Raw genomic sequence first — 18,392 nt, 5'->3', positions numbered from 1 at the left:
TCTCCATCCTGATGGGAGTTCTGCTGCTTTTGGGGGCTTATATACATGACCAGCTAGAAACTGAACTTAGCAAGTGCCACACTAATACAGTCTGACTCAGGATCCATGCATTGTAAAAACACTAGGTTTGTGGTGCTCTGTGAGCATGTGTCCCCTTCACATCTCTGATGGGGATGACAGCAAGTTAGTTGCTGTATTGGTATAGAGCAGCCTTTGGGAGACTGAAAATTGGGTGCTAGAACTACAGCAAAACCCCCAGAGGCTCTAGCTAACCCTGTCTGGGGACAGTGACCATGGTTTAGTGCCTACTAACTGTCCAATTTTGTGATCAAAATCTTGCCTGAAACAATGGAGATTTCTTTCCCCTTCAAGCAGAAGGGGAAGGGAATGTTGCTGTGAACAAGGGCCCTTTTAAAGGCCTGATAAACAGCTTGTGGAGTTCTCTGTGCTGGTTTAAAAATCCTCTAGAAGGGTTTTGCTCAGCAGGGAACCCCTGGAGGGCTTGGCTTCCTCCCTGGTAACTTCCCTAGAGATTTTGTTCAAGGGTTTTCCCTGCTGCAGTAGTTTGGAGTCCTTGCTGGTCTCACCCTGTGAGGGTCGCTAGTCTACCTCTTCCTCTTCTGTTTGGCCTGGGCAGCCTGACTGTTCAGTATGGTTTTGCATGAAGCCAAAGGACAATGAGGCCATGCCCCTCACTCTTGTGCTCAGTAGCTACTGATGTCTCTCTTCTCCAAGAACATGTCCACTCCCCTTGTGAATCTGGCTGAACTCTCAACTTCCATCGCATCTAGTGGCAACGAGTCCCACCCTTTATTCTGTTACACCTAGTTCTTAGAAGCAGTGATACATCCCTATCAACTTTCTCTTCATGGTTTTAGTATTCTGTAAACACAACCTGTCGCCCTCCCAAGCATCTCTGCTAAGCTGTGCATCTTCTAGACAGGCAGACATGTCCAAGTTCCAGCCTTAATCTGGTTTCTCTGACCCTTTCTGCAGAGATGCCCCCGCCACTTCCCTCCTTTGCCTCAGGTGGGGAACTCACTGGTGTCTATTGCACGGCAGAGTGCTCAGACTCCTGGGTTGCATCCCTTGCTCCGTCGCACGGATCCGCATGCTTGGCCAGCTGTTTATTTTTCCTGTGCCCCAACTTTTCACTATGAGGTGGGGGTGATTGAAGATGGACAGAGTTGGCCCCCTTAGCTGCAGCCCAGAAGGAGGCAAGGCCAATGTGAACCTCACAGACTAACCAAAGCAGAGATCAAGCACAAGGTTTTGTGAGCTGAAGCTTGCTTCCTCAGATGATTCATGACCCAGGGTTTTCCTGTGTGAGGCTGAATTCATTCCTGCCTGCAGGAGGCTCTGAGCTGGCTAGCAGGGAGGGTGAAAGACGGGGGAGCCAGGCTGAACTTACTGGACTTGGGACCTGTTGTTGCTCCCTGCGTGAGCTGGAGCTTTGGGTGTGTCCGGGCATAGAGCTGCCTGCGTGCTGGGGTGCCCCCTCCCCTGAGATGGCAGGAGGCCTGCTCTTATCAACGCTGGAAGGCGATTGCCAAGGATATGGTGTGTAGAGCTGCTATGGGCTGGAGAAGATGCCAAGCCAAGGGCTGCAGGTGGCGAGGGTTACTCAAAACCTTCATTCTCTGAACCCTGGTGTTCTCTGTTCCTTCTCCTCCTTTGTCTCCAGCCATCTGTCTGTACCAGGGTGAAGGGAAGTAGAACTGCCAATGGGACCAGGGAGTGGGGATCGCTTCCCAGAGGCTGGAAGATGGCAGGATTAAACCAGGAAGATGAACTGTTTTGCCCTCTTCTTCACACACCTTCCTCACACCCCAGTGTCCCATTGAGTGCTTGGACTTGGCCTTGACTACAAACCCATCTCCTGGGTTTACTCCCACCACCTTCTCAGTCCTTTTGTTTCTTCTCAAGGCTTTTGGTACAAAACCCTTCTCCTGGGCTCTGACTGTCCCTGTCTGCAGGAGGCTGTGATAGAGAATGAATCACTTTGCACCTGCCTTGCCTCAGTCACAGGTGAGATTTTTGGGTTAGGGGCTCCTTTGATTTGACCCAGGGTGGCAATTCTCTGCTCCTATCTGAGACTGCCTCACTGTAGGCATGTGAAGCACACAACCTGAGGTCTGGACCAGGGCCCTGGCACAATGCCTACTACAACTAGCAACCAAGACTATGCATGAGACCTTACATGACGTTTCCCCTGGCAGGTAAGTATCTGGGGCCATGAAGGCACTTTTCCTTAGCCCGGGGGATAACTGTTCTTCTGGTGTGGTTTAGTACCAGCCAAGGTGTTGGGGTTTAAAGCCCACTTTATGGAAATGGGAGGCTTCTCCCTAGCTTGCTTCTGTGGCCATATGGCCGAGGGCAGGCAAAACTTGGGGGCATCTGAACCCTGAGGCTCCTGGCTTGGCTCTGCATGTAGGATGCCTGCCAAAAGACGCTAGAACTATCTGAAGCCTCTGGTGGATGTCTGCCAGTTGTAGGGTCACTTATGCTTCTGGACTGACTCCTGGATTTGGACTTGATTTGGCTTGGAACACGAACAATTTCTTTAAAATAAAAAAAGCATGACAGCCTAAATCACTGGCTTCTCTTGCAGCCAACAAGCAAGTGCATAAGGCTCAGGTGCTATTAAATAAAGCTAGGTGGTAGAGGGGAAGGCAAGAGACAATCCCTCAACATCACGAGAGCAGGGAGATAAAAATGAAAGGTCGACCTGTTGCTTTGCTTCCTGGTTCCTGAGCATTTAAAAGGGCCATCACTCAGCTCAAGCAGAGCCTGTTGGGCTGGTGCGCAGAGGCAGGGAGGTTGCTGTGGCCCCCACCATGGGAGGGAGGAAGGGGGCAGCATTGTAGCCAGCCATGCCAGGACAGCATTCAGCATGAATCTGGAGCAGGGCTTGGACACAGCTTACTCCTGGCCTGCAAGCTGTCTGCCAGCTTCTCTCCACCAGCGGGAGTGGGAGTGAGAATTTTTCCACCTAGAGAAGAGTAGAGCATCTTGTGGACTCGCCTGATCCCAGGAACTGGTGCTCTCACAGAGCCAGCAGCTATGACAGGATGCAGGAGCCTGATCACAAGAGCTGCAGGGCTGGGGCCATCCCTGCAGCTGCCTGGCAATCTGGAGTGGTGGCTTTGTTGGAGATGGGCTGGAGCTAGAAGAGACAGGAGGGGAGCAAGGCTTAAGTTTTGAGGAAGAGGGTTCTGGCAGCCACCTGGGGCTCCAGGGGTTTGACATGAGGGCCTGTGCAGAGTGCTGGTGCAGAGACAGGCCGAGAGAGGAGATGGTGCCCTTCTCACCTCCCACCATCTGCTCCACGCTGAAGCTAGACTCAGGGACTAGGCAGACAGACCTATAGGCTTAGGTTTAGATGGGATCTCAGGAAAAACTTCACTGCTAGAATGTGAGGCAGTGGCACAGGGAAGATGCGATCTCTCCATCACTGGGGTGTTGAAGAGGAGGTTGGACAGGGATTTAGGCTCTGCTATGGGTATTTCCCAGACTTGTGGGCTTTGCTGGTTGCTAGATGAGGCCAGGAGAGACCCCCCCCCCCCCCCCCCCGCAACATCAGGGACTTTTAGGCCTCTAGTTCATAACTATGTTTGTTTATGAGCCTTTCCAAGCTGAATCACTGCCTGCTCCCTCGCCCTCATCTTCATCCACCCCATCTCGTAGGTGTGCCAGGCGCGGTGGCCACGGGCGCTCTCCCCATCCTTGCCTTGGGCACAGCTGGCATCATTTGCAAACATGAGCAGGATTCATCCCTATTAGTGCATATGTGTTGATGGTAAATACAGCAGCTGCCAACACCCACTTTTCTGTATCTTCGGGTTTCTGTCTCTCACTTGTGTCTTTCTCCTCGTTGAACAATGAGATCTTGCTCCTTTTCCTGATGGAACAGATTTTCTCTGAGCTAACTGCTGTGCAGTCGGGTCCCGGTGGTCCTGGAGGTCCCTGCTCTTCTGGGAGGAGAACGGACCTCCGTTGTGGGGACATCCCCAGCTCCTCATTGATCATGCATAAGATCAGGGCCTGGACAAGCAGGGTAGGCCCTAGCGAACGGCTCCCACGCCGCAGCAGAACTGTGGGAAGTTGTCTTGTGTGCTGCATGGTCCCCCTCACACAAGTCTGCTCCGAAGACCTATGGAGCATGGCTTGCATCTCATGCGTCTGGGAAGCTTTTGGGGACAGGGGGTGCCCACGTGCTGCGTATGTGCAGCACCAAGTGCCACGGGGCCAGCTGGCACCACCCGTAAGCTATGAGTGGGCTATGAGGTCACCCATGGAGCTGTAACACAGCAATGACCTGCTGCCCTGCTGGATGATGTCATCTCAGGTTGTGACTGGGGGGCGGTGATCTTTGGGCACTGTCCACGTGGCATGATGCAGCATGATGACAAGAAAAGGCCGTGATGTCACACCACAGCGTGTGGGCTTGGCGTGACCTTGTGAGGCCAGGATGACCTTACAGGACTGCAACTTCCTGGTGGGGTTGTCATAATAACAGGAGGCCATATAGCTTCTGGGATGTCTGGGGATCCTGGTTTTCTCTGATAAAAAAAAAAAAAAAATCCCCAGTTTTCACTGAAAAGTAACCTCAAATCCACACTTTTCCATGATTAAAACGAAACATTGCTAATACGTAGACAGATGAGGCTCTTCGGGTAAATCTGATCTCTTTTATTAGTCCAACTGAACAAATGGAAAAATGTTTCTCGGCAAGCTTTTGAGTTTGAAACCCCTTGGTCAGGCTGACAAAGCACCTTCAGTTGGTGCATGCGCTTCCTGGGTGAACTATAAATGTATACGGAGCGCGCACATAGTGGCGTTTCATTTTTTTCAGGGAGAAATGTGGCTTTAGGGTCACTTTTTCCAATCTGAAAACTGGGGATGAGAAAACCAGGACCCGGGTAATGTCACGAGGGCCTCACGGTGCTGTGACCTCATCGTTGCCATGGCGGTGACAGCGACACCTCCCAGCAGCCCCCGCGGGGCACCCTCATGGTGCTATGGACTCCGCAGCGGGCGAAGAAATTACACTTCCCATGAGGCGTCGGGGCCGAGAAGCGACTCGCACTTCCCGTGAGGCCGCGCGCCGGGCCCGTGACGCCTGGCGGACTCCATGTCCCGCGCTGCTTAGCGTGCTCGCTACGGCGGCCGGCGAGGGCCGTACCGGGGCGGAGGGGGGGAACAGCCGGCTGGTCCGGCCGTGCGAGCGGCTCGCCAAGATGGCGGATGAGGAGGGCGACGGGCTGCAGCGCGCGGCACCGGGGCCGCAGCGCAACGGGGGGGGCGGCGGCGGCGGCGCGGGGGGCCCGCGCGTGGTCCGCATCGTCAAGTCCGAGTCCGGCTATGGCTTCAACGTGCGCGGCCAAGTGAGCGAGGGCGGGCAGCTGCGGAGCATCAACGGCGAGCTGTACGCGCCGCTGCAGCATGTTAGCGCCGTGCTGGGCGGGGGGGCGGCCGACCGCGCCGGCGTGCGCAAGGGGGACCGCATCCTGGAGGTGTGAGTACGGGGCGCCCGGGGGAACAGCCCGCCCACGGGGTTAGGAGCTGGGGGGGCGGGGCACCCGTGACACCCCCTCAGGCATGCCCCCCCACTTCAGGGAGACCCCCCTCAGCCCAAGGGGCTTAGGGGTGGAGGGGGGCAGGGCACCCCTTGACAGGGGAGCCCCTCAGGCATGCCCCCCACTGCAAAGAGGACCCCCCCCAGCTCAAGGGGTTTAGGAGCTGGGGGTGGGGTGGGACACCCTTTGACAGGGGTTGGGGACCTGCTCAGGGATGCCCCCCACTGCAAAGAGACCCCCTGGCCCAAGGGGTTTAGGAGCTTGGGGAATGGGACACCCCTTGATAGTGGGTAGGAGACTCCTCCGGCATGCCCCCCCTGCAAAGAGCCTCCCCTCAACCCGGGGGTTTAGGAGCTGGAAGGGTGGGGAACTCCTTGACAGAGGGTAGGGGGTCTCAGGCATGCACCTGAGTCAGGGCAGGGAGTAGGAGGGAGACGACCCCCCCCTCAGCCAAGGGGATTTAGGAGTGGAGGGGGTGGGGTTCTGTGCTCCCTCAGTCACCCTGAAGGGGGGGAGGGACACCCCCCATGATGGCAGGTGGGGGGACCCTCAGACCTGCCCCTCAGGGCAATAGCCCCCCAGTCCCTCCCCAGAGAGACCCTCCTCGAGCCCAGGGGGTTTGGAGCAGAGGGGGGTGGGTTTCATGCGCCTTCCCTCCCCCTTGGGTTGGGGTAGCCCACCCCATCAGCTGGGAGGAAGTGGGGTCCCCTCAGGCCCCCCAGGCTGGGGGAAGTTAGGGGATGGACGTCTGCACCCCCAGCCCCGGGGAGGTGGGAGCTGAGGCTGCAGGGGTGCCCTTAGGGATGCCCCTGCATGTGGGTGGGGGGGTGGGTAGAGGCAGGGATTTCCTCAGCGCCTCTGTACTGGGGGGGGCCAGGGCAAGCAAATCCCACCCTGCTTCAGAGAGATCCCCTCCCTGTAGTAGGTGGGAGTTGAGGGCTGGGGCTGCCTTTAGGGACCCCAGAGAATAAGAATGACCCCCTCAGACCCATCCCCTATCCAGATGCCCCCTTGAAGGGCAGGGATCAATTTCCCTTATGGCCTGGAAGGAGGGGGTGCCACAGCCAGAGGACAGTCCTCAGAGCATCCCCTGCCCCATAGGGAGAACTGAGGAGGTGGGGACCTCTTTCACAGAGATCCCGGGGAGAGCTGGTGGGCAGGAGAGCCTGCAAGCACTGGCCCCAAGAGGGCTGAGCACTGAGATCCACTCCCCTGAGGGGGCATCCTGGGGCTGTGAGCATGGAGGGCCCCTCTCTGAGACTTCCTCTGGGGGAGCCGGGCACAGTGCTATCTTGAATGGGTGTTTGGGGGGACATTTGGTTGGGAGAGAGCGGTTGTACAGCAGGAGCTGCCCTGTGGGGAGACGTGTGAGCACAGGGTGGGGGGGACCAGGCTGCAGGATGGAGGTGTGAAGTGGGCTTTGGGCATGGGGAGCAGGGGGAGACCCTCCTGGGGAGGGAATGTGATGTGTGGGAACAGTCATCTAGGAAAGTTTGTGCGTCTGCTGGGGGGAGCAGCTAGGGAAGTGGTAAATGAGAACACCCCTTTCCCACTGGCAGCCCCCTGGAAAATCCCCCCCCACAGAGTGATCAAGGTGCATAAAGGGGATGGGAGAGAGCTGGGCACAGACGGGCTCCCTCAGGAGAGGAAAATCCCTCTTTGAGGACAGTGCAGGATACTCCCTCCCTGTGAGTCTCCTGAATGGGATTAAAATACCTGCCCATGTCCCCTGAATGGCCCAAGTCCCAGTCTAACTTCCTTGATCTGTTGAGATTGTTGAACGTTCACTCTGACATGCCACAGTTCCTGGGTTTGGGTCTGCCACGATACACCCCAACTAGGGTGCAACTTGGAGAGAAATTTAAAATAAATACAGACCAGTATGTCTGCAAAATCTGTTAACTTGAATTGCTCCTTCATTTTGGAAACTTCCTGGCAGTGGAAGTGCTTTGTTCCCCACTTCTGCATGTTCCCAAGTGTAGGACAACATGGTCCGGCTGGTTCTAGTTGATGGGAAATGTTTGGTGACCAGGGTGGTTGCAGCCTGGGCTGAGAGTCTTGTGCCTATACAGGGCTTTCATTATGTAGATACTTTGTGCTCTGGCTTTCCTATGCCGAGAATATGCTCGGTGGGTGAGTTCTGCAGCCAGAGGATGTTTGAGAACAGCACGTATCAACTGAAAGAAATATTTATATGTGTTCCTGGACTTGGAGTCTAAAATATTCCTCCTTGGGCTCCCTGCGAAAAGCACTAAAAGGGATTGAGTGTGCAAGATTATTGAAATCTGTTTCATGGATGTGGGTGAGAATTGGGGTTTGGCTCTTGGCTCCAATCCAGGTTGGGTTTGACCTCTGACCGTGAGCTGATCATGTGGGGACAGATCCTCAGTGGAGCCAGGACTGTGGCTAGAGCAGGGGATGGAGTGGGGATGCTTGGGTTTTCCTCCCAGCTGTTGGAGGTGGCATAGACTGGTGGGCATCTAAGAGGACTGGAACTTGGATGCCTTCTCCTGGGTCAGCCAGTGTTGGGCTGCATGTGGTTTGGGGGTGAGTTGTTCTGCTTTTAATTTCCTTGCCTCTCTGTAGCACTTGGAAATGGGAAATGCAGGGCCTCAGCATGAGAAAGTAAATATTGCCTGTGCTTTGAGTTCATCAATCAACCCACCCGCCCCAAAAGGTTTGTTCCTGATTGTGTTTTGTCAGCATGCATCGAAGGCCCCCCGTCTCTTCACACTCGGCCGGGAGCAGAGAGCAAATGCTCATTCTCGCGGTGTCTATTAAAATCCAAGCCCTGAAAGTAATTTTAGTATCACTGCGAGTTGGAGTAGGAAACAATAAAACTGACTCCAGAAATAGCATCAATTTCCCTTCCTCTTCCTGCAGCACCAGGGGCTCAATGGGTGGGGTTCCCGAAGAGGCACAAGCAAAGCTGTGCGAGGTCCTGTCCAGCGCGGCAGCTGTTTGTGGGGCATGCTGGATCTAATAGTTTTAAGTATCTTGACTTTTAACTGCTTATTCTGATCTCGAGGAGTATGGTTAACTTGCTCACGGGACAGGCTGACGCTGTGGAGATTGCAGTGGAGAAGGCAGACTGTTTCCAGGCTAACTTTTGGCACCCAGATCTATAGCTGTCTGGTGCAGACAGCCGGGTGCTCAGCAGCTCTGAAAATTCAGCTGTTTGATGAAGTGCCCGAATGCACGTGCGTGAGTTTGCTGGGACTTAGATGGTGTTTCCCACCTTCAGAAGCACTGAGCTGGCTGCCTGATGTGGACGGAGCGACTGAGCCAGCGCAAAGCATGTGACAGTTATCAGAGCCAGAGGCCTTGTGACAGGTCCCTTGAGTTCTTTTCTCACCTTTTCCACTTCCTTGCCATCTGCTCCTGGACAGGCCATTGCAAAAGTTTATTTGAGCTTGTCCAATGTGGAAAATGGCTTTAAAACTTAGCGGGCATCATTTAGCAGCAGGAGACTGAGCAAAGAGGGTAGTCTAGTTGCGGTGGTATTATGTGCTCAGAGTCCAGTGAAGATGTATAACTTCAGTATTACAGTGACTGCCCATACATGAGATTTTTGGTGGCAGGAACCGTCTCGGTGCTGTGATTTGTTCTGGTTCACCAGGGAGACTACGGATGTGCAAGTATTTTGCATAGCATTTCTCTCGAGTTGTGCCACTGAATGTTTGTTTGCCAGGATTGCTCATCTGGCAATCTTTAGGTGAGCAGCATGGTTCTTGGGTCTGGTTTCTGAACAAGCACAGGAAGCAAAATGAAATACAAAACTCTTCCTACAGTGTGCTCCAGCTGCAGCGCTCTGTTTGCAGCCTGCCCTTGCATCTAGCACCTTAGCTCGGTGTCAGAGGCTGACGTTCCAGCGTGCCTCTCTAATCTTAGCATGTGGCGTTTGTGGGTATTGAGGGCACCAAAGGCGGATGGCAAAAGCTCATTTAGTTCCTTGATTGTCATCTTGAATGACAGTTGTAACTAATCCAGCCCAAATCCCTCCCAGGTGTGCGAGCCGCTGCCAGACAAGCACCCACAGAATGATCTAATAGATGCAGGAGGGATTAAGCTATGAATATGATGGTGCAGAAGGATGGCTCTGTGGGGAGGCACGGATCAGAGCCGGTTGTGGTGCTCAGCACAGCTACAGACTGCCAGTCCGTACCTGCTCCCATCCTCCCCAATGGTAGCCAGTGGCTGCCGCCCTGAAGAACTGTTATGGGATAATGTGTGTAGCGTAAACTTGCTCCAGGTTCTTGAGGATTGGCTTATGTCCTCACACAGGCAGGTTAAGAGTTATTTATCTTAAATTCCCAGTCTGTAATATGGTGTTTATGTTCTGCTGAAGCTCTGTGTGGATTAATTTGCTGATATTTGAGGCACTCTGATACTGTAGTCCCAATCAGCATACTGAGTTCCTAGGAAAAGAGAATAATTCGGGTATTTTGCTAATTGACTTTCTGACTCTTGTGTGTTGAGAACTGAAGTTGATTCCACCCCTCCTGTCCCCCCCCCAGCTCCCCTGGGTTTGTCTAGACCTGTAAATGGTGCAAGTGCACCCTTCGCTCCACCTAGCTCCTCTGCTTTCGAAGGAGATCAAACTCTTATCTCCTTGCCCAAAAGGAGACTGTGGAGTGTACAGTCAGGACCCAGAAAGCTGATTCTGCTTTGGAAAAGTACAGAAACTGTCTGTAAAAACAAGGAGGCAGCTGTGTGTGCTGCGTATTCACAGCATGGTGCTGCCTGCCGAGAGGGCAGCCTGCCAGAAAATCACCTTCTGAAGCAGGCGGTGGGCTGAGCTAGGCCGAAGTCTCGAACTGCGACTTTCTTAACCCTGCTAGACTGAGGTTTGGTGCCTGATGATAGCTCAGGGGCCATTGCTGTTACAGCTCATCAGGCAGTTGCATTAACTTTCCCTGAAAACATCTTGTTTGTCTACTCACGATTTTGCAGATCGAAGTTTGGGAAACTTTTCCTGGTCTTTCTGCAGCTCTAGCTGATGAGAAATATGAGCACTTGGTGCTGGCATGTACTACTCCTTTCCAGCACCATGCATTGATAGAAATGGGGAGTTTTGGTGTGTTATTGGGAGACTCGCGCCATATTCTATCGTTCTGCTAATCCAGTATCTGCAGAAAGGTTCCTCATGTGTGCATCTCATCGCAGAGAGCATTAAGTCCAACTGTTTTACTTCTGTTTGCCTGTCAAGATGCCAAAACTAAAATCCACCTCAACAGTAGTCAACTGTTGCTTTTCTTCTCCTCTTTTTTCCCCTGACCCCCCCCCCCAACTGATTCTTATTTTTATGTTGCCGAGAGAGTTTGTAAGTAGTGTTTAAGGGTCCTCTTTCACTCTTCCATGCCTTGCCCCTGTCTAGGCAAGAATAGCGCAGGCTTTTATCCACCCACCTCAAAACGCTTGGCAAAGGCAGGCAGTGCCGTTATCCCCGTGTGCAGATGGGGATGCTGACACACAAGGAGTTGAACCCATGCCTCCCAGTGCTGTTTCTGGCCCATTCTCAGCCAGTTGAATGCATTGCAGCTGGTAGATCTGCTTTCACAATGGCATGAGGGGTTGGCACCAAAGTAGTTAAATTGAATCAACCCATTTCCGTGGTGGGAGGGTGATAACAGCAATGGGCAGCCCAAGAACCGTTGTGTTACTGGCTTTCCATCAGTGTGCCAGTTAGATAAATGTGTAAGCTTTTTTTTTTTTTTTTTTTTTTTTTGTACTCTAGTGTAACATTTCTGCAGTATATTTCCAGTAAAATCCATCTCTGTAGTAGCAGCTGAAGAAGTGAAGAACGACTTTGGTTTTTATTCCATCTACCTCCAGCATTTCCTTCAGCTTGAAATAATGAAAGTAGGACGGGCAGTTTCCCTTTGTGTCTAGACGGTTGCTCTTTGGTTCTGACATTCAAGGCTGATGGTGTTGCATTTGGGTTTCCAACACCACATGGGGAAAATGCTTTGCAGAAAAGTTAACCCACGTTGTGGGATTGAAGGCAAAGCCTGAACAACAGGCCAGCAGCTCATTGAGACTTCCCATGACCCCAGTGCTGTTCCAGTACTTGGGGTTACTGGGATGTCTCAGGCTGAAGTGGCAAGTGAGATGCTGGTGTGATGTCTGCACGGCAGTTGGTATTTTTATGGCTTTTGTCACAGAAGTATCTTTACAAGGTCTGATGCTTTTTTATTTTCTTGCCTCGTAAGCAGTCATCTCCATTCAAACTTTGAGACTTGTAATTGAGCTTAAAGCCCTGATGAGAGACACAGTGCCTTGCCTTCCAGGACAAACCCGTCCCTTCAGCAGGGGGAAGAGAAGTTTTACCAAGAACTCAGTTCTCATTTTCACACTCTGCCTCTCAGGCAGGGCCTAAAAGTTACCCTGCGCTCTGTAGGGCAATTATGTTTGCTTGGATAAACTGAAGTAATTAACTGCTCTTGATTTTTTCCGGGATAGACCGGATATCAAGCTTTGCTGAAGTATCCAAAAATACTTTTCCCCTTTACGTAAGACTCTTTGCATCCTTTTGCAATTCAGTGCTCATTTTTTAGCAACGTTTACTGTTTTCAGCCTTTTGAAACATTAATGCAAGCGTGTCGTTTTCTTTGCTTGCATGTGTGCTTCAGGGCAGATCTCTTTAGGGTTAATCAGAGTCTTTTTGCTCAAAGTTGAGACAGAATAGCAACTGTGCTGCATGGTTGAGCTGAGCTCCAGTACACACGCATGTAGCTGCTGGGACTTCCTTAATATGGCACAAGAGGCTTGCATAAAATCCATTGCAAAATTACCCAGGCCCCATTATCTTGGTACAGAAGAGAAATCGGCAGTGGGTGAAGTCAGTGGTGTTGAGCTCGTTTATAGTTATCTCTGCCTGCTGCAAGTTTATCCAGTTAGAAGACTTACAACTGGGACTTTTTTTTTTGTTACTGCTAAAAATCAAGAATAGGCTATATATACATGATTTTCTTTTTCAAGTGCAAACTAGAGGTAGAGAAGTATGGATTTGGCCTCACAAAATGATGCCCTGTGTATCCTGTTTGATGCTACTTGCCCTGAGCCATAAGGCTTCCTGGGACTCTCTTGGACAACTAACCTACTATCTACCAGCGTTGAATGTAGGCAGTTGCCTGATAGGAGAGTTACAAAGGAAGAACAGCTGAACTGCTGGAAGGGGTGTCCTTGCTTTCCTTAGCATAGTAAGGGAAGGAGGCAAGGAAGAAGGTCCACTTATGTTTTTTTAACATGACTTGGATGGGAAGCATGGGCAGTGCTGCGGTTAGCTGAACTGAGACTCGGGGACCCGGGTTCAACTTCTGGTTCTGTCACAGATTTTCCCATCTCCGGTAAATTGCTTCATCTCTTGGTTGCATTTGTATCTCACAGATGAGGAACTTGCACTTTCTTGATCTCTGAAAGGCTGGGTTTGTCAGTGCAGTGATACAGCACCTGACACGCGTGGGGCTCCAGGCTCAGTATCTCTAGGTGGTGTGAAACTGCTTGTGACACCACGCTACAGATGATGTGCACCAAACGTGTGGGAGCTGGTACAGTCCACAGCTTTGTGCAGGGAGAGTGGCAGTGACAGTGTGCTCAGCCCTTCCTGGGCTTCGGAGCAGCCTTTGTAGGAGAAAATTCAGGAGCCAGGTGTGGGGTGGCATGGATGATTGAGTTTTTGCTGCAGAGTGTGATGCAGAGCTGGTGTGGGCCTCCCTGCCCCGTGATTGTGTTGTTGAGGGATTGGTCTTCGTTTCCAGAGGCCTCATCTGAGGATGGCTGCTGCTTCTGTTGCTGGGCGGCAAGACGTGGCTTTCTCAGGCAGGTAGCAACCTGTTTCCGTCATTGGGGTGAAAGAATGCAGTGTGACTGGGCTCCCGACACTATTTCGCTGCAGTCTGCTCGCAGGGAGGAACTGGAGCCTGGGTTGGTGTGTTGTGTGCGAAGCAAGAGAGGCGAGTGACTGGTTTGTGAATTGTAAGGGACTTGTTCGGGGGAATCCTCCCTGTTGGGCACCACCAGAGTTGAGGCTGTTACCAGCCAAGCGTCCACAGCTGAATGAAGCAACGCATCAGGAGATGCGGCCTGGCAGGGACGGACTACATGAAATCGGGATGCGAATCAAACAGACTTGCCAGTGTAGCTGTCAGCCAGGGTGTGATCCCAGCCAGTGCTGCTGTAGTAGAGGACACCCTGGGTATAGACATGGGTGTCATGTGTTTCATTGGGGTGAGTTTGGCTTTACTGATGCAAAGCACAGCTTTACCAGGGTAGTTGTATCTGTGCTAGAAGTCTCCATTATGTCACACCACTAACCCTGTGCTAGCGAAGTAATCCTCACCTAGACGTAGCTTTAGAGGGGGCTCGAGTTTCTTCTGGGATGAGCAGGGTGGACACTCTTGTGGGATGAGGTGGGAGGGTGAGAAAGCAGCTCTCCATGCTACACTCCCTTCACTGGCCTGTTTTGCTCCATGAGGGAAGTCAAAGTTTTTTTTTTTCTTCAGTTTCTCCCCCTGTAAAGTTACTTGTTCCTTGATATCGGGCACTCTCCAAGAGATGGCTTGGCCTGAAATCCTCAGGGCTTTTGGAGGGGACAGCAGAGGTAAAAACTAAGAGCACCCTGAATCTTGGAAAATAACCCCTTTCAAGCGGTGATATTTTGCTTCATCAGAAAGCTTCTAAGAGCTTGACAGGGAAGCTGCTGACAGAAATGGCTCCTGCACTTGTGACCAGGATGCTGGACAGTGCTTTTCTGTGGGTTCAAGCATGGCTCCGTGCAAAGCCATTTGAACTATCCTTTGCAGGCTGCTTCCAGCAGGGCCAGCCAACCTGGGGCAGTGCCCTCCAGCACCTGCGAGGGGAAGCTGTAAAAATCACCAGGGCATTTCATCCACCTCGGTGTCCTCCATCAGGGAACCCTGCAGACCAGGAACCTCTGCTCAGTTCCTCTGACCTAATTCTTCAGAAGCTAATTCCTGGTGCTTGCCTTGAACCCGTAGCTGTGTAAATCCCCGGGTGCCAGGGACACCACAGCCATCTCTCAGTGTTATGACTGGCAGTTCCAGCATGTCTGCACAATGACATGTTGCAGCCTTTGTTTCCAAGCTGTTTGGTGGTTGGAGCCACTATGGATGCTAAATTTGACTGACCTTGTCCATAAGCCAGCAGGGAAGACGTTTTCACTGCTGCTAGGAGGCCTACATGAGCACGGGCTGATTAAGACTCTCCCCAGCTGGATTCAGCAACTCACTGCCATATGGTTCTTGGGCGGCTTGAAGGTGATACAGGAGTCCTAGTCCTTAGCACATGCTTCGCACTCCTGTAATTGTTACTGGTGTCTTCAAAGATCTGTGCAAACATGAACGGTCCTGGGAGGCAGGCCTGTGTCTTCATCTTACACTCTGGAAACTGGACACCGGGGGCAGGGAGCTGCTCAGGACCACAGCCTGAAATGATGGCAGAGGTTGGAAATGGAGCCCTGGCTTCCCCAGCCTCAGGCCTGCGCTGTCTAGCCCCTGGTTGGAGCAGGACTGCAATGTCTCTCCCTGAACGGGAGCGTGTGGGTGGACCTTCATAACCCTGGCTCCACTCTCTTGGTAGCAAGTCTCACAGCCCTTCTGGTTTGAGGGTTTCTCTGCAAGGCTTGGTCCAGCCCTGGGTTTTGCAGTGACCCAGCTCAGCCTGGATAGGGGCCAGTCTGGGGCAGCTCCCGGATGAGGAGTTCTCCTCTGGGACAGGGCAGGGCTCCTGGAAGGACAAGAGAAACTTTGTGAACATGATCTAACTGAGGGCAGAAAATCCCTGAAGACTTCATGTCCAGTTATCTTTAGAAACGGCACGTTCAGGCTTTTCAGAACCAACCAATTCCATTGTGAGCAAATGTTGTACTTGTTGACCATCACCTGTGTGTGCTGGAGGCTTTGGATTTGTCTGTTGCTTCCTCTTTTATTCCCTTTCTGCTTATTTCATAGTGGATGAGTTGCTATGGTGGCTTTTATTGCAAAGGTGCTAGTCCTTTGGCCCCTGATACCGTGGCACTGCCTGTTCTCTTATCGCTGGGGGCTAGCACCATTGTAGTGTTGGAGTCTCATCTTGGCCCCTGCAGGTGGATGTTCTTCATGACGGGGGAGATCTGGAGTCATGGGTTGGTTTTTTTTTTGGAGAATGGAATGAGTTGCTATAGGAGGGATTGCAGGGCTTAATTCTCAGGTCTGGGATGCACTGCAGAGTTGCAAATGGGATTGGAATATGTGCAGCAAACTTTGCCTGGCTGCAACCATTACCAGATCAACCTTGGAGTGGGCATGGAGAGCCAGAAATCAAAGGTGACTTGATTTTGTGCTCTTCATCGTCTCGGATGAAGAGTTCTCCTCTGGGACAGGGTGGCGCTGCTGGAAGGACAAGAGGAACTTTGTGAACACGATGCAGGCGTGGGTGGAAAAACCCTCTCAATCCCCTGGCAGAAAGGAGAGCATGACAGTGGCATATGAAAGCTCTTCCAGGCACTGGATCACGTCAGGTTAGGAACAAACTAAATGCCCCCTGTCTTTGCTACCCTGGTGGAATGGATCTGGCGGGTTTCATTGTGGTTCCTGATGAGCAAGTATCCCCGTCACTGCAGCCCCCGTGACTGACAGTTGTTAGCAGTCTCGGCAGGAAGCCCAGGATCGAACGGGCTGGCACAGAGATCCCCAGCCTGTGGCTTACAGGCAGCATGTTGCTGGTGACCGCAGGACTCTGCTTGCAGTGGAAATGTTTCTTCATGCCGAGAGGAGAGTGAGTCTCATGTTCCCGATGTGTTCCTTGGTCGGCATTGCTGCTCACAAATCAGCAGATGCTGGGGCTGTTGGGCTGTGGTGTCTAACCCTCTCTTCAGGTCAGGACTGAAGTGCTCAGGTGAGAAATGGCAGGTCCCGTGCTGCACGGTGCTATATCTAATACAGCAAAGCAGAGGGCTCTGGTCTCCAGGCTGGCTGCTGCCAAACAGTGCTAAATTCACTTGGGTGCTGTTATTCTCCCCTGAAGCAAATGCTTTGGGCTGCCTCAACCCCAGGTTAATTCTGGATGAATGGAAATGCTTTCCCATGGACTATAAACTCGGAGCACGTGAGCGCCAGTCAAACGGAACGAATGTGAAAGCAGCTTCAGAATGCGGCACTAAATTTCAGTGACTGGCAGCTTCGTTAAGCTGGTAATTGTAGCTCCACCAGCTCTTTGAAAATGCAACTTTAAAGGTAGCCGATGTGCTGCAGCCCTGTGGCAGGAAATGACTGTGCCAAAGGCTTGAAGGGTGAGCTGTCTTGCGTACTTCCAGCCTCTGTTACTAGAATACGAGTGCCACTGCATGCATCGTATAGTTGTCCCCCCAGCCATCCCCAGGAGACAGGGAGGTGCTTTTCTCTCCACTCCACACCTGCTGAGATGGGGCAGCTTGCCCTCAATCCCTGCGCAGCCTTGGGCAGAGGAGGAAATCGGACCCGAGACCCAGATCCAGGCTAGTTTCCCAACCATTGGCATGTGCAGGATACAAATCTTTTTGCAGCACACAAAATTCTGCTGAGGTTTTGCTCATCCCTCCTACTGGGGAAGGACCCAAAGGTGGTGTGTGAGTACTCAGCTTTCCTCCTTCAAGGTGACACATCTTTGTGGAGCTCTGAGCAGAGCTTTACCAGCTAGTATTATGGCCTGGATAAGAGAGTGACTTTTGAACCCACAAGGGACAAGGTTTGAGCCAGATTTCAGTGAGGCGCCAGCTCTAAGCATGCTTGTTAGCACCAGCCTCCGATTTGGTTCAAAGCCTCAAATCTGTCACTTTGATTTGTAAGCTGAGATCAGATCTTTCCAGGGGGATCCTTTATAAGTAAAAGTTCAATAAAAAAGGAATCGATATGATGTGCTAAGAGCTGTCCTTTCCGGTTCTGATTTGAGAGCTCAGGAGACATTGCAAACAGAAAGCTAAATACCCTGTTTGCATTCAGGGCAGCCTCTGCAAAGTGCGTGACCAGTGCTGGGTTTTTAACGCCAGGGCACCGGGAATCCATTCTCGTGCTTGATGTGGGAGTGACCGGGTTGCCTGAGGATGTATTTAGGAAGGAATTCTCTTCCGCTGCTGAGGAAGTGCCTGCAGCTTTCCTTTTGTGTTGCTCTGAAGCATCAAGTGGTGCCTACAGCCAGAGGCCTGGATGGAGCGGTTCTTACATGCCAGGAAAATGAATGGGGGTCTGATTTCCTTGTTCCCTTGACCTGAATAGTTACCAGGGATCTGGAGATCAGATTCTTACTGCCTCCCCCATCCTGGAGCTGTCTCATTCCATGCTTGCGCACGTCTGTGAGAAGGCTGTGCGCTTTCAGAGAGAAAGATGAAGAAGGACCGATCCCCTGAGATCTCAGCCTTGGTTAGTGTGTCCAAGATGATTAGCAGGGAGGACCCGGTGTTCCTGTTCATGCTGCAGGATGTTTCAGATGCCAGACCCTGACATGGTCTTTATTCCAAGCTTATGGAGTCTTGCTACTAAAATTTAGTCCTTATCAGGGAGGAAAACAATGTGTTTTGTTTCCCTCCCATTGCAGAACTGGAAGAGAAAACACTATAGCTCTGTTGGGCTGGATTTCACTTTGCTTTCAAGCAAGTGCCTTGTAAATTGCTAATCAGCTGTGGCTGACACCGTTATCACTTGGGCATAGTCATGGCTAGTTGTCCGTGGGCAGTTAATGGGAGAGTGGTAGCAGCTAGTGTTCCGAGAGTTGGGATAGTCCTGAGTTTGAAGTTTGATTACATGGATTTTCCTTCCTCTAGCACCTCACTCTAGGTCA

General features: G+C 52.0%; 1 protein-coding gene across 4 annotated transcripts in view; it reads left to right on the top strand.

Moving 5' to 3' along the window:
- The first annotated feature begins 5,205 nt into the window (after positions 1–5,205).
- Positions 5,206–18,392, top strand: part of SNX27 (sorting nexin 27) — a 54,064-nt gene continuing 40,877 nt past the window's right edge. For 2 of the 4 annotated variants that reach the window (XM_090051195.1, XM_090051196.1), the window contains exon 1: positions 5,206–5,518. In XM_090051195.1, the coding sequence (XP_089907321.1) occupies positions 5,241–5,518 (278 nt within the window). In that variant the 5' untranslated portion in view covers positions 5,206–5,240. The remainder of the gene's footprint in view (positions 5,519–18,392) is intronic. The other 2 variants (XM_090051197.1, XM_090051198.1) reach the window with 2 other exon arrangements.

This window comes from Crocodylus siamensis, chromosome 6, assembly GCF_052110815.1.
Source record: "Crocodylus siamensis isolate JL-2025a chromosome 6, ASM5211081v1, whole genome shotgun sequence".
NCBI classification, from domain to species: Eukaryota; Metazoa; Chordata; order Crocodylia; family Crocodylidae; genus Crocodylus; species Crocodylus siamensis.
The sequence above is the reverse complement of the archived record's forward strand: the minus strand, read 5'-3'. Positions and strand labels throughout refer to the sequence as shown.